A 16793-nucleotide genomic window follows, 5' to 3' on the forward strand; every position below is an offset into this window, starting at 1 on the left:
GGTCAGTGTGTAAACAATCACCACTTTACTTCAGCGTGTTGGACAAGTATTCTTCTCACAGTAAAAGCTACACTCATTTGACAGATGACTGCAGGCCTAAAGAGTTAGATGAAGTCAAACTGATGAATGATCACCTAGGAGTTTGTAGAAGGTTTCTCCAATAGAAATCTGGCTACAAAGGGTAAATGCAGGCAGCAGAAGACAATATAGTTCTTTTAAGGCAAAAGAATAACTAAAACAGGTATAATGCACTCTACCAGGAACTGAGAAAACCCTACACAGAAAATCAAAAGACAGTTACATGGATAGATTAAATCATAAAAATAAAAAAAAAAAAAAAGAGCCGAAAGTTTATGAGTCCTTGATCTTCATTGTACAACACTAATTATATCTACAAAGACATATTATATTGTTAAGATCTACGTCAAATGCTAAGTATTTGTTTTAGTCATTTCTAGCCAATGCTCAATTTTAATTTCTCCTCAGGATATATTTTCATTAAAGCTCTCTCCAGAGATTATTGTAAGAGAAACATCACGCTAGGATTAAGTGATTCTTCACTGATGATTGCCTGAAAAAACACCTAACCTTGAAATGAAATAGATCATCAAACCTATGACTGGTGTGAAATCACTTACTCAAATATATTAGGAACATTATGTACCACGACACTGATTTAAAGCTATGTGGACTGAAAAGACCTAGCTCTGCAGAAATTAGTACTGCATCTGGGAAACTGACTGCAATGTGCTAAAGGAGAACAGACATCATGCAGAAGACACAGTAACAAATGTCCCATTCTCACTGGGTGGAAGTCCCAGTGGGAAGTGATGGTTACACTCAAAGTTTTTAGATCTCATAAAAGACTTTTTGGACGTATTTGTTTAGTGACTGAAGTTTTTAGATCTCATAAATGACTTTTTGGACGTATTTGTTTAGTGACTGAAAAAGAAGGAAGGTGATCTTAATCACTCCTGAGAAACATGGAAGGTCAAGCTGCAGGTACAACTAACTGCAGAGCTGCTTTATCATAATGAACATACTCAAAATCAGTATTTCTCTGTGCAAAGATGACGTGCTGTTTTCCAAATCCATTATAGTAATATTCTCATTTAAAAGGGGGAACAAAAAAAAAGACAAAATAATTTTAAAGGAATTGAAGCAACTAGCTAGAATGTCATAGGCTATAGAAAGGATGTCCCCTATCAAAAGAGAACAACAACCAAAAAAAAAATAATAATCAACACAGTTACACAGCACAGAGATATTAAACATCACTCTCCAAAGAGCATGGAGTCACATCCATAAAAGTGTACACAGGAAAGAGTATAAGCTCTGGCAAGTTGAAAGTAAATCCTTGATGAAGCATGTGAAAAAGTTTCAAATCTGAACAATTAAAAGCACACTAATTAAACCTCTTCACCAAAGCTTCCAGAAGCAGGAAGCCTTCCAGATCCTTTCTTCTGTAGAGCCAAAAGACAGACAAGACTTATCCCAGGAGTCAGGTCTCAAGAGGTTTCCTACTGTGTCATTAGAAGGCATTTTAAAAAATTACTAAAATGAGCAGTAACAAAATAAAGACCAAGAGCTATGCCATCCATGACTTCTATGGGAATTTCAAAATCTTATACCAAATACTAATTATTCTGTTATTGCAGTCGATCAATGAACATATTGAAGACAACAAATGTGAGGGAAACCAAAGGACCCCAAGAGGAACAACGTGCCACTCATCAGAATATCTGATTGGGAATGGGAACACCACCAACAACAGAGAGCTAACACTACTGAAAAATAAGTTATGGAAATGAGTCATTGCACTTTACATAATGGGAAGTTTTGTCTAAGAAAAAATAACTTTTAGCAGGTCCAGAAGTACATCAGTAAAATGCATTAGGATCCCAAAAAATCTTCCAACCAAGTCTTACATCAGAGGATCTTAAAATCCTGTTACAAATTAATTATTAACTAAAACATAGGGGACAATGAGTGGAAATCCATGATCAATTTTCACAATGAAGGGAACAAAGGGAACCTGTAGACAGAATCAGAAAGAAATCTGACACTGAACATATGAAAAATTATTAGAAATTGAACCTAACAGTGTGCATAAAATTCACTGAAGCAGTCAGATCTAACATTATAATGAAGAATTGGAGAAAAATATCACACTACTAAATCAGTACAATATGAAATGGAAGAAATTCAGATTAAGGCCAGGCTTTCCCACCAGCATTAACTCTGCTTGTACAGTGGCAATAGATCATCTAAAATTATGCAAGAAAGACAACATGGATGTTTCTCAGAATTGCCAGCTCAGTGCTCAGAAACAGCATAAAAAGCCAGAATGTTTAAGAATAAGCAAAGCAAGTTATCCTAAAGCATGTACACCACACTGTGCACACTGTGAATGCCAAGTCTGGCCACATCCAGACAAGAATGACTAGAAGTATGCAATAATCAATTTGTGTGGAATTTAATCAGATGATTCTTTAGACTGGAAAGCAAAGAACTAGAGAAGATATGGTATACATATTTATTAATCATAAGTGGGTCAAAGAATATTTATTATTTTACATAATGCAAAAACTATGAGATACCCAGTGAAATTATCAGACAAGTTTAAAAACAAACAAGTGAAGTTAGTTTTCCAAATGTGCATTAAACTTGTATTTACTGATGCTTATAAAGTACAAATAAGTTAATGAAACAACTTGATACATACATGGAATAATGTTCCAAAGCTATGATGAATGTGATCAAGCAGACTTAAGAAATCCTTAAATCACAAATTGCTGGCAGTCAAAACTGACCACTATGAGAATTACAATGGGCTATAGGGACCTATGGCCTACACATGTGTGACAATTCTTAGGATCTTAAAATATGACTGTGTTTCTCACAAGCAAATGATCCTATTTGCTTGACAACACTTGACTGATGCCACCATAACATGGAACCTACATTAAGAAGCTTTTGTAAGAAAATTATTCTTCCCCTGCAGCATTCTTGTTACAAGTCAGCTCTTAAGGTTCTCTGATTCTGTAGCTTTGGGGGTTTTTTGTTTTACTGAAGTATATTAGAAGCAGGTAATTCCTGAAAATACAGCATTTAACTTACCCGTTTGTCTAGCGTTCTCTCCCTTACAAAGCCAAGCAGTTGGTCATTGACTAGAGAGAGATCCCTCTTGCCTGCAGTAATAATTGTAACAATAACATCATGTCGAATGGCTTCTTCAGGATCGTGTGATCTCACCTTCAGATACTCTGTTATGATCAAAAACAAGGGAAAGTTTGGCTCTTTTATGTAGGGGTGATGTATTCCAAATTATTAAGTGTTAGAACAAATGTCAGTCACGTCACGACCATATAATCTATAAAACACAGCTACCCACAGGAAACCTCTGTTCTAATGTATTCTATGTGAAATATAAAGCAATTAGATAACTGTAAATGCCAAAAGAATACAGAAGTGAATCACTTTCATGTTAACCTCCACTGCAACAAGCAATGAAGTGAAACAAAGCTGATTAGAACATATTGAAAATAAAGGAGCAGAAACTCATTCCCAGAGAGTCAAAAAGGTAAATAATACATGAAAAAATACTGACAACTGCTGTAGGACAGCTCGCATCAAAAAAGAACAGGATTTTCAGTTAAGCCTGAAATCCTGTTCATACTTAAAATGATGCTGAAGTGAAGGAAGAAACTTCAAAGTTTAGATCAGCAAAACGGCATTTTCTGAACTCAGTGGAAGAGAGTACTAGGAACACAGAGACTGTTTTTTTCAAACAGATCAAGATGTTGCACCAGTATTTGCTTTGACATGCCAAAAGTTTTTAGAATCTGAAATTTCTTTTACATTCATTCTGCAGTGAGTAGCTTCTTAAAGGCTCACTGCAAAGTCCACACACTCCTCTCTTTCTAATAACTAGCACTTTAGCAGAAATCAATTGCTCGGTAGTTGGCTCTTCCATCAAGCATCAGACTTGATACATGTTACAAAAATAATTATACACTTCCTTGCTTGTTTCACAGATTATTCTAAACCCCTGTATGAGCATCTCACCAGTGAGGTCTTTTGCTAAGTCTGGATGGTTCATTAAACAATGACTGGCGAATTTCACACTCTCTAATCTCACAGGGACATGGATATCATTGAACCTTGAGGGATAGAAGATGACAAATGTTAATTTTTAATTAGCCTTGCAAATCAAGATTATTCTCTACGTAGTAACATGTGTTGATATCTATTCCATTAACTATCAGAGTACTTTTATAAGGCAAAATAATAGAATATAAATGTTTTGAATTTATCTCCATAAGGCACCTCATATGAATTTTTGCTACTTCTTGTGAAAGTTAAGTCAGAACTAAAATTAAAGGCTGAATACACTGCATGTGGATAAAATGATGAACTAATGGATTTTGTCCAGTGACTTTTAAACATAATTCTCCATACACTGTCAAATCAGGTATGTGCCAGTGTGCACACACACAGAAATATAAAAATATGAACTGTCATGGAACAAACACTGCTTGAAAAAATTTATTTTTTAAGAAATCATAAACTTCTATATTTACTTAAAAGGAAATATCTCCTCACTCAGAAAGGTAAATGCCAAGCCAAACAGATATAACTGCAGATATATCTGAACAGCATCAAATTTTAAGCAATGCTGGAATAGCTATTGTTTAATTTCTGTTGTGTGCTGTCTCTCCAGCCTATCTGCCCAGAGCTGACAGCAATACAGCAGAACTCCTTCAGGTTTCCTCATGCTAAAACCTAACTGTCTGCAATTCTCTGCTTTGAAGATTTAACAAAGCAACTTGTTCAAAAACAAATGGTCACATCCTCTAAAAACAAACTGAAAAATGCAATGCTGTAAGAAAATTCAGAACAAAGCCAACAGAAATTCAGTTCTATCCCCTTTCTCTTACCGCCCAAGAAAGCACTGCCAAAGAGGTCGATTTTGTGTGGCCAGATCAGAATCTTTGGAGCCAAAGAGTTTAGCCAGAAGACGAACAACAGCCAAACGTTCTTCTCCATCATTGCTCTAAAAATCAAAACATGAGCAAGGAACTGTAAAGCACCATCCAGAATACCTTAGTAAGAACTTCTGCCTTCCTTTTCTGTTTTTGTAAGCATTAGATTAAAAACTGAGTTTGAAATAATTCCTGATAATCCTTAGCCTAATTAGAATATTAGATTACTATGAGTGAAAATACACAAATACCTATTAAGTTAACACATTACAGACACTGAATAGATGGCAGTGCTTTGAAAATTCCTTCTCTTTCAGGAATAAAAACCAACACAGAAGTCTGAATAACATACATCCTTTACAATTTCAACAAGCAGTGACATTTTTATTTTGAAGTATTCTTTAAGACTATTTCATATGCATGAAAATGACATCAATTAAGATGTTCTAAGTAGATGTGCACTAATAAAAGATATATATAATTTCACCAAAGACCTTTTTCTTGGTTCCTTTTGTTTGTTGCCACCACAACCTACATGCACATATATAAAATTATTTCTCTTGTCCACTTACAATCTTATGCAAGACAAAAAGCTTTTTAATTAAAAAACCTACAAACTCCCAAATCAGGGTAGATTAACTATTATCAAGGATACAGAAGAAGTCAGCTGACTTATTAACTGATTATGACAATTTGAGATAATATTTGGAAATACTTCCTCTTATTATTTAAACATTATTTCATTTTCTTTTAATTCTGCAATTCAATACTGAGGCAGACACATTTGCATTTCATGAGTTAAGCCAACCTCAGCCTAATTACTTTATTAATTTCAGGTGAAATCCAAAGATTAAGTACATAACTTTTGCATTAGACTATATATATATTAATCACTATAATGATATAAGCCAACCTCAGCCTAATTACTTTTTTAATTTCAGGTGAAATCCAAAGATGAAGTACAGAACTTTTGCATTAGACTATATATATTAATCACTATAATGATATATATTTTGTGTGCATAATACATGTTTGCAAGCACAAAAAGCACATCATTGTATACAAATTTCCAGTATCCTTTCTTTAGTATTACATTCATCTTTAAAATTAAGTGATAAACTTTTTATCCCTTCAGTAGAACATGTATTAAATCTATGGCTCTGTACTCTTAATATCCACACGGAATTTATTGCCCCTTCAGTAGAACACGTATTAAATCTATGGCTCTGCACTCTTAATATCCACACGGAATTTATTGCTTGTCCAAAGCTACACTGTAACCTACCTTCAGCTTGAATTCAAGCTGTGGCATGACAGACAGCAGTAAATGAGGATCTATGGCAAAAAGCTCTTGTATCAAGTCAAACACATGTTCTGATAAGTCACTTACTGAAGACTTTCCCAGTACCAGAACCTGGTTAAAGAACTAGAACACAAACAATATGATTTAGCAGATTTTCCTTCATCAGTGCAAACTGTTTTATAAAAAATATTTTAAGATAGTATCATTATTTTTATACTAAGGGAAGGTGCTCAATGCACAATTTCACCCCTATAATTCTGGCTTGAGTAAATTGCAAATATCCTTCTCAAATCAGTTCTTTTACTTCTATCAAGATCATAGAATCATAGAATTTAGGGACTGGAATGGACCTTACGGATCATCTAGTCCCAACCTCTGTCATGGGCAGAGACACTTCCCCACTAGATCAGGATGCTCAAGGCTCATCCAGCCTGGCCTTGAACAGTGCCAGGGCTGGGGCAGCCATCACTTCCCTGGGCAACTTGTTCCAGTGTCTCACCACCCTCACAGTAAAAATCTTTTTTGTAATATCTATGCTGAAGTTCCCCTCCTTTAGTTTGAACCCATTACCCCTTGCTCCATCACTGCAGTTCCTAACAGACTCCCTCTCCAGCTCCTTGTAGCCCCTTCAGATACTGGAAGGTGCTATGAGATCTCCACGCAGTCTTCTCTTCTCTAGGCTGAACAGCCCCAACTGCCTCAGCCTGTCCTCATAGGGGAGATAATAGTTTAATTCAAGATAATTTAATAATTAAAAATATTAATAACCATCTCCCCAGCAAAAATTTACAGGTAATAGAAGAATTTTTAATTTTAACTGCATATTCATCCAGCAGATGTTGAGAAAAAACACACTGGTATCTTATTTTTAATTTTCTTATCATTTAGAACCAATTCAACTGAAGATCATCAAATGCTGAAAAAGAAGCTTCTCTACTTCAAATCAAATGTCAGATGTTATGTCTCGTGGTATTTGATGCTGATGCATCACAGTTATTAGCAACCTAACAGTAAGAAACTGAAGTAGCCTATAATATGAATTATTTCTTCTGGATTTGTTAAATGTTAATATACTTTATATAGATACTGTGGGTTAATACTATTTGAGCAGTGCAAATGCTACAAAACTATTACACACTTGAAAAAGAAAGAAGAACAGTATTAAATCAACTCAAAGGTCACTATGTATTCCGCTTATGACTAATTATAAAGCTTAAAGAAACAGGGGAATTTTAAAGTTGTACTAGTTAGTCAGACTCCTTGAGCTTTTAAATACTTCCTGATTAATCTTTCATGAATTTGCCTAATTCCCCTTTTAAACTGCTTTGGCTTTTAAGAATTCTATTGGCCAAGAAAAGGCAACAGAATGGATCAGACCACATCCCCCAGTAAACTATTATGAATAGGCAAAACATACAACACTGACATTCAACAAAAAAAATTATAGTAGAAGAAACCCTCATAAATAAATTCTCTTAATTTTTAGGGCTACAGCAAGTATGAGAGGGAAGAAAAATCTAGTAAAGAGCTGGTAGTTTGAAATGCTTCATCCTACACCTTGGTATGAAATGAAGCTGCCTACTTACTGGACACAGGAAGTACTAACAATTCCTTTTGCTGTATCAGGAGTTTTGGTGCTCACCTATTTTCAAAGATTTAGCCTTAATTTTAGACTGAGATAGGCAAAAAATTAATTTCCTCCTCACTTCTTTCAAACATCTCACATGTTTCACTAAACCAACCTAACAACAGCCTATTTGGAAAATGGTATTCTTGTAGCGGCGTTACAAAATGTGGCATTATAAACAGTATTTAAAAGAGAAAACACCTCACCCAATCTCCAACAACTCAAGACATTAGTACTTGTTAACTGTAGGTAAGAAGGATTCATCAGTTTACATACATTGGCAATACACGGTTCAATGGTCTGGACGGTCCTTTTCAACAGGACTTTTGCAAGATCAAACGCTTGTTTATTAAGGTTCTGAAACAGAAAACATAATAAAATTTTATAGAGACAAATGACTTCGAAAACATCATAAAATTTTATAGAGACAAATGACTTCAGATTACTTTACTTTTCCTTCTCAAAGCCCATGACCTTAGAAAGGTATGTTTCACCACCAATCTGTTTACAAAGCTATCCAAGTTGAGTTCAACTAATTCCACAACTACACACCTGGAGAAATCTTAGAACACATTCAGAAATCCAACCCAAAACCATTGCTTCCTGCACATTCTTCTAAGACTTTTTCAGCTGTTACCTTTAGCAATGCATTCATATCTATAAAGTCTTCACAATTACATTTAAAAATCTGAAGAAACAATTCCATACTTTGAAAATTAACGTGCACCAAATTTTGCCACTGAAAAATGAAGAAGCCTAACTTAGTATTTAAACACAAGTTCTCTCCCTGCTCAGACTCAATAAAGATACACCCTGTAGCAAAGTTCAGCCTTGTCTAGAGGGTAAAACTGCACTGATTTCTCCACTGACTGTACTGTATGCTCTGAGACAGTTCACAGGGAACCCACAGCAACCACCTACGCTTGGGCAGAGTTAGCTGAACACTTTTCAAGTTAGACTGCATCATGACAAATCTGAACATGGTTTTTATTACTCTTCAGCAAGATAAGGAATGTAACTGCACATCTGAAAAATGTGTCTGTCCAAGTCTGCATAAATCCAATATGCAGTATCTCATATCATCTAGGGATTAATGCAGGTTCGAAGGAAAGAAAAAAAAAGTGGATTAGTTGACTGCCCTGAAAATTACGAACGACTGCAGACAAAATGCAGGTAAAGCCTAGGGATGACTGATTCTTGGAAAGACAGTATTTGGCAAATGTACACTGAGAACAACTCCCTCATGTTCTTTAACTAATGAGGTGACAAACTGAAGGACAGTTCATCAACTGATCCTAAAGAGAAACAAATGGCCAGAGGCTCACACAAGTATCTCCTCAGTCACCAACACACTGAACTGATGCCTCATTACAGAAGACAAAGTCATCTCAAATGAAAAAAAGAATCCCAACACTTTCTCTCCAAACCTGACACACACATGTCCACTCTTCTATATCCATTCCTGTTATCTACTGCCTATAATTAATCAGGATAAAACCTTACAAGGGATGATGTCTTTTCAAAAGGACTCTTTTTCTATTGTTGTAAGAGGCCTGTCTTTCTGTTAGCAGTTTTAATAAGACATTATCTCATTGCTGTCAATAAAAATTATTTGATAGATGGTTCTCCTGTCTCATGACCATGACAGAAGGAATGCAAACTGACTTCAGACAACAGATACTTTTATACACCTGATGCTGAGATTTCACAGGTAAATGACAATGGCCATGGCTTAGTCACTCCTGTGCCATGCATTTTCATGACTTCTCCCTCTTTGGCTAATCAAAGGAGTAATTCCTGCTTTTATGTGCTAATTTAACTTTAATTATGTAGTCATGGATGAAGCTGCCTGAATTCTGTCATTATTTTAACTTTCAACTTTTAACTTAAAAATTTTCAGTAAGAGTAACAAGCATTTTAGCAAGGGAATCTTCTTGGTCAATGCAAAGCAACACCAGCCACCATCTCATTTTCCCTTATTTCACAGCTCAAGGAGTTGTGTTTATTCTTGTTTCAAATTCATTTAGGCATTACAGTAAAGGTACTTCAAAAGCTCAACTGCAGACCCAGTGACCTCCTCTTTGAGGAGGTGCTCATATAAAATTCCTCTAGGAATGGGGGTGTGGTGTGGGTGTCACTTTATCCCTTATAATTGAGTTAAACAGGGAAATGTGAAGGTGTGAAGCACAACTAGTGAGGTGGAGGAAAGTCTGAAAGGCAAGCTGAGGCAAGCAGCAAGACACCACAGAAGTCTTGGGAAAGTCTTTCCCTCCACACACACACTTTTTGTCGTTTTAATTAAAAGATACTTCACATCTTTTCAATTCAAAAACCCCAACGAATCCCCAAAGTAAAACAACTGACAACCCACAATCCTTATGACATAATGTTTTCCTATGGCATTTGCCTGGAATCACTTTATTTCTGTTTCAGTACAGAGACCCTGCAGTGGCAAGTAGGCACAATCTCTTGATATCAAATAATCTAGATACAGCTAATGAACAGCATCAGTAATTCCCAAAGGAAATTTTCAATCCACTCTTACAAGACTGGGGGGAAAGAAAACAGTTGCAACGGCTAAAATGTGTGAAGAGATACACAACATGCAAAAGGCAATGAAATTATTGTTCTTATAATGGCAAACTACTGTAACATTTCACTTTGCAGACCTTGTGTGCAGGAATGAGGTTAATCAAAATCGAGTCCAGCAGCTCCTGAGTTACTCCATCGCCTTCCATGATGATAGAACTCATCAAATCCAGCATATGCATTTGTACCTTCTGGTTGTGGCTATTACTAAGATCATAAAGAATATTATATTAAATTTTCAGACCCTGACAAATATTAAGAGTACAGTTAAGAAACAATATCTAACACTGGCCAGCTTGCCCTCCCTTACACTCTCCACATCTCAAAACTATTTTATGTGCCCTTCACTCTTATAGAAAGGTTTAAAAACCTAGAACAATCTAGGTCTGCTTGTAACAACCACCAAGGAAATAAAAATGTAAATCAATGAATCAGAAACAAGCATACTCTTGTAACATGGACAAGAAATTTTACAACACACCTACTTGCAGACACACCCCCCCTCCATACTGTCAGTAATTCACGCTCATTTGCTTTCCCCATCTCTTCATTTGGAGAAATAAAGACTTGTTCTGTTCAGACATATTTATCTGCAGACTATGCTAGGACCCAGTCTACCTTCAAAACTGATGATATTTTGACAGTTTAATACAATGGAAGCAATTCAACTTACTTGATAACTGAAAAAAGAGTCCTAAAAAGCTGAATAAAAATTTCATTGCAATCTTCCAACTCAAAGCAGATGTTGTAAGATTTAACCCAAGCTAAATTCTAAAACAAAAGATAGGATATTCAGGATATTACAACTGCACGTTAAGGCACATAAATATAACCATATTAGTTACATTATTTAAGAAAAAATAATATACAAAAGATTGTAAACCCTTTGGGGAAAGAGACTGGATATTTGCTTGCATATAAACAGCTCCTGACATAAAAGGGCTTTGCAAGACATATCCAGAAAAAAATCTAAATATAGAATAATCTAATTTCTTATGTATAAAAGCAGATTGACAGGAATTCTTAATTTAAGTCCCTATTTTTTTCTTCATGCTATGGAACAACACAATTCTAAACATCAATTAAAGGTTTATAAACAAGATACTGTTCTACAATGCACCCTGAAACACATCCCAGTTCTTGTCAAGAGTTTGGTTTTGTGATGTTTTTAGGGCAAAAAATCTTATATCCCTTCTCCCATCATTAACATAAGCACATTTGCATTTTAATCAGCATTTGAAATTTTCTCTCTTGCTAAGAAAAACAATGTATAGAATTGTAATATAAAGGCTAAAAGCTAATAAATACCAGTCATTTTAACATGTCCTCAACTACAGGCTGATGAACTTACTAAATGCAAACAGAATTATAGCTACTAAAAGCAGGAGTTCATTGAACATTAATGAGAGTGGTGTGATTTACAGAATACAAGAAATTTCCCAGGCATACTGGCACATCTGGAGAAAGACTGATTACACTGAGCAAATACTATCTAGTGAAAGTTACCTCTAACAAGTAAAAGTATCTGTTAAATTGAGGGCTCTTCGTGTCCTCCAAGCCTTTTAATTGTCTTGTAATAAACAAGAATATGTCCTGTCAAAAAAAACACAATAAAATGTTTACAGTCTTGATTCAGCAGAGAACAGAAATACAACCATTTGGTAGTGACATGTACCCACACTTTCACATATGAGAACATTACACTCTCTATTTTTAGGCACTGACAGAAAGATATCACCAGCAAAGATACTGGTCATCTACCATTCCTCTACACATGCTTGGCCCTTAGGCACTGCATTGACTCACAGGATTAAACCAACATGTCTTCAATAAAACTGACCATCAATATAAATGGGATTCCATTAGGTTTAGGGTGGGGGGAGTTGGTTGGTTTGTTTGGGGCAGGAGGGGGAAGGGGTGACTTTTCTTTTCCTCAATAAGAGAATGAGGTAGGAAGAAATCCTTTATTTTAAGAAGTATTTTACCTTAAGTTTGTCATGGGAAGTATATGGAGCTTCAGGAGCATAGATACGAAAGATATCAGCCAAGCAACATGCTACAAGGAGGCGAACGTCTTTATTGGGATTCCTGAGGAAAAATTCAGATGCAAGGTGCAAGGCTAATGGGAGATACTGCTGCTTCTCGTCTTCTGAGTCCTGGTCCATATCCATGAAGGTTTTTACCACCATCTGAGAAACACAGGGAAAAAAAAAATCCATTTGAATGCTTTCTGCTTTTACCCCCAATTACTAACAATACTTTTTCAAAGGATGTAGTGCTACCAATACATGTTCTGCTGCATCATCACAGGACTGCCATTTTTCTGTAAGGACAGATACCAGAAAGCAGCATTCATCTGATACTTAAATGTTTATTGAACTTGGTATTACAAATGCAGACACTGAAAAACACTTTGCCGTTCTGTTTACTTTGTCAACCTTGACCTGAGGTACAGCACAGAAACAGTGCTGTACACTGATGAGGTTGGAGATGGTGGCATCTCTTTCTCAAAGCAGTCCCACATCAATTTCAGATCCACATTTATAGCTTTATCAATATAATTAAAAAAAAAACACCAACTATGTGGTTTCCTTATTTCTTCTAGTACAGCTAAGGAGCACTAATTCTTAGGAAATGTCACCATATTTGTTTATTTTAAAATTATTATATAACCCCAGTTAATTGAAACTTCTCAACATAATGATCTCACAAAACTGAAAGTGAAGACAGCTTGAAGAAAGAAAAAGCTGCAGATCTAACTTCTGAAATAGGGTTTGTTGAAGGATAAGAATGACTTCTAGGATGTCAGCACAGCATGGGCAAATGTGCCAGAGATTCTTAGTGTGACCTTAGTCAAACTGGTCTCTGTGTTCCATTCTTCCATGTCACCTGAGCATCCTTAGAGATAAAATTGTGAAGGACAGACACACTGCATACCAATAGGATTTAGTATGCCCACTACAGACACAGTACACACAGTACAGGCATTAAACATACAAGAGAAAACAAAGAATGATAAATCTTGATAGGTCAAGTTCACCTCTAGAATATTAACAGTAAGACACAAGAAAAGACTGAGCTCACACAGTTAATAAACACATTTCTTCCTCTAACCAGAATTTTTTTGTTATCACGTCATTCAAATGAAACCAAGGCTGTTCCTCCATTATTAGGCATGTCCCTGCTTCCAACAGGAAAACACTGTCTTTCAGCTTTAATTCCTTCCTGCATTTTGAAATACAGTATTAAACTCAGCAGACCCTATAATCAAATGTTTGACAGCAACCTTTCCTACAGTACATTACTTTAAACCCCTTCTCAATTTCTACAAACATACAAGTCTAATCCTTTGTGAAGCAAATTACCACAAACCAAAATTCAAGATAGAGAGGAGAAAAATCCCACAAACAACAAACAGAATAAAAGAGCTTTACAGCCACAGCCCATACAGATCCAAATTCTGTCTGCATTGCTCTGTTTCCCTAACATTCAACTCAGTATATTCTGTGATCACCTGTCCCCTTCCAGAATTTAAAAAAAACAGATAACATACTCTTCAAAACCTACCAGATTCTTTCAATCAGGAAGGTTAAAAAAACCTAACCAAACCAACAACAAACTCCCCGATAACAGCCAAATAAAAACACCCAATGCGACCACCAAACCAAAACGCACAAAAACTCCCACCAAAACAAAATAACCCCATCAAAAAAATCTCACACCACACACTCTCTCTCTGCTGGTGGCAGGACAAGGAATAATGGCCTTGACTTGCAGCATGGGATTCAGGTAACTGTTACTGAAAGCTTTAAGAAGAGGGCAGAAAGGTCCAAGAGATCTGTGGCCCTATGCTAGAGATCGATGACAAACTGTATCTGTACCATATAAATCTGTCCCACTGAAGTCCTTCCCAGTTGTTCTACCAATTTTACAGATCCTCTATATAAGCAACCTTTTGATCTTTGCCATAAGCCTGATCTCCTTTTTCCCTATATGTATTATAAGTTTCATAACTCTCTTTAGGTTCCCATATTCATATGACAATATGCATAAATCTTGCCTATATCCTCTCTCTGATGTGTCCAAACCAGCCAAGGTAAAGCAGCATAGGGCTGTGAAAACTCACACAACTGTCCCATTCAGTTACAAAATGTTAGGATACTCTGGGATTAAAGTAATCAAACTATAGTCTTCAGTACTGCCTTGCTTGTTTGAAAACACACCAACACCAAGACACAGGGATTTTCCTATGCTGCTCTTGTATTTGGAAGGAACTGCCAGCAAATACCCAGATTTCTTTTCTATTACAAAACAACACTTGTAGAATAACTTGACCACTAGCAAGCTACAACTGCTATTTACCCTACTGATCTATGTTTGCTCCATTGTTTCTTTATAGTCTCAAATCTGCTTTTGTCTTTTGTTTGCTCAGTCTTGGGGCATGACGCTGTTTATGGCACACACAAAAAATGAACAGAATACTATCTTGGTCTTTATCTAGGATCCCAGATACAAATAACATGTGTAAGCCACACAAAAATATACAATAAAATGCAAAAAATGATAGTAATATATAAACAAACTACAGAGAACTATACCATGGTTAAAGCATGATGTAAATTCTTGCTAGTGGCAGGAGACCTACAGGATTTGGGGAAAGGGGAATTAATAAAGACTTGCATTTAAGTACAATCCATAAATTTGTTGGACTGACATAATTAAGCAAAATAATTCTAATAATTTGCTGCAGTTAATCATATCAAAAATGCTACAGCTGGGGAGCAGTGCCCATAGCCAAGCAACAAGCAATGCAGCAGGTTAAGTCTTCAGAAGTGCAAGATACTGTTTGTCTGATGAAATCACTAACTCTTAACAGAACTGCATATCCTCAATTACAATACACTGGCCAACAACAGTTCCAGGTTTCCCTAGGGCACTCCCATCTTTCTCCCTGCAGCCACCCATTGTTTTGGTTCCTCTGCCACAGAAAGTACCTTCCCCTCCTCTGCCCATGTTTATACCACACCTAATGCAAACTCTTGGTCTAGGACTATAGCTCACAAGAAATTAAATGACAACCTATTGCAAGTTACTTTCTGTGTTAAGATCTGATGAAGCAAAGTTACTTCTAATCACCTGGGATTGCTGTTCGTTGGGATGCAGAGAATCAATAGAAATATTAACATGTAAAATTCAGCATACTTATCCAGCCCTTCCCAAAACTCTTAAACTGTACTGCAGTCATAGTTCCTACTCTTTGCACATTTCCTGTAATTCCATTACACTTCTTGTTACAAATTAGGAGTTTCTTAGAGAAATTAAAGGGGGAAAAAAGCAGGATGCAAGCTGCATGATGCCTAATAAATACTGATAACATCTTATGAAGCAGTTATAACACCTTATGAAGAAATGCTCATAATTGGTTTAGAAATATTTTCATAGTCAAACTTTTTTCAGCCACACCACTGCAATACCAATATTAATTCTGACAGCTAGAAATTGATCTACTAAAAGAATCTGCTAATGAAACTGAAAACCTCAAAGAAACTATCGATTAAAAAAAGACTAAAGGTCCAAATAATTTAATGTTTTAAATTTCCAAACTGGAAACTACCCATTATCATGCCAAGACAGTTTTTACTCCTGGAAAAAGTGACCAAACTGTAACAGGAACCCATCACTTTTTCAAATTACAGTACTATTGTCTAAATGAAGTATTGTTGTACAGTCGAAACAACTCTAGCTAGAACACTCATTTATATAAAACTCAACAGACTTAGCAGCTTTCACCACAAAAAAACCCAACTTGTTACTGTCCTCTGTGCAAAAAGCAGGAGACAGAAAAATATTCTTTAAGCACATTAATGTAGCATCATCCATTCTTTTCCAAACAGTTAAGCACTCAAATTAAACATTAATTGCTAGCAACTGTAAACAAAATACAGCTATGCAAATTTATTATTAAATTCGTTCAGCATTGCTTTCCATTGAATGCATCTGAATTGAGTTATCACATACTGATGCTTTAGTTAGCTTGCAAAAGTAAGTGCTAAAACTATTCCAGAAATTGTCATTATTGCCATTTTTACCACAGTACCATGAAATTCTAAGCATCAGACCACAATTTTACTCTTCCAGGATCTGCAAACATGTAAGTAAAATATAAGACCTGATTATAACACTGAAGAAATGAAAATGCCTTCACTCAAACTAGTGAGAACAGCTAAATGAAGACTGCTAAAGTCATTCTTGGCATGTTATTAACACACTGAAAATCAAAGAAGTTAAA

At 35.8% G+C, this 16793-nt stretch overlaps 1 protein-coding gene across 1 annotated transcript in view; it reads right to left on the reverse strand.

Annotated features, from left to right (window-relative positions):
• The window catches only part of PDS5A (PDS5, regulator of cohesion maintenance, homolog A (S. cerevisiae)), a gene marked incomplete at its 3' end in the record, with an annotated part of 33029 nt that extends 20336 nt beyond the window's left edge, over nucleotides 1-12693 (reverse strand). Inside the window, exons 1-9 of the mRNA XM_009073190.1 lie at nucleotides 12490-12693; nucleotides 12011-12097; nucleotides 11178-11275; nucleotides 10585-10711; nucleotides 8192-8272; nucleotides 6271-6411; nucleotides 4941-5056; nucleotides 4069-4163; nucleotides 3121-3266 (exon numbers count right to left, since the gene is read on the reverse strand). Of these exons, the coding sequence (XP_009071438.1) occupies nucleotides 3121-3266; nucleotides 4069-4163; nucleotides 4941-5056; nucleotides 6271-6411; nucleotides 8192-8272; nucleotides 10585-10711; nucleotides 11178-11275; nucleotides 12011-12097; nucleotides 12490-12693 (1095 nt within the window). The remainder of the gene's footprint in view (nucleotides 1-3120; nucleotides 3267-4068; nucleotides 4164-4940; nucleotides 5057-6270; nucleotides 6412-8191; nucleotides 8273-10584; nucleotides 10712-11177; nucleotides 11276-12010; nucleotides 12098-12489) is intronic.
• Nucleotides 12694-16793: the final 4100 nt, after the last annotated feature.

Source organism: Acanthisitta chloris, unplaced genomic scaffold (genome assembly GCF_000695815.1).
Source record: "Acanthisitta chloris isolate BGI_N310 unplaced genomic scaffold, ASM69581v1 scaffold22284, whole genome shotgun sequence".
NCBI classification, from domain to species: Eukaryota; Metazoa; Chordata; class Aves; order Passeriformes; family Acanthisittidae; genus Acanthisitta; species Acanthisitta chloris.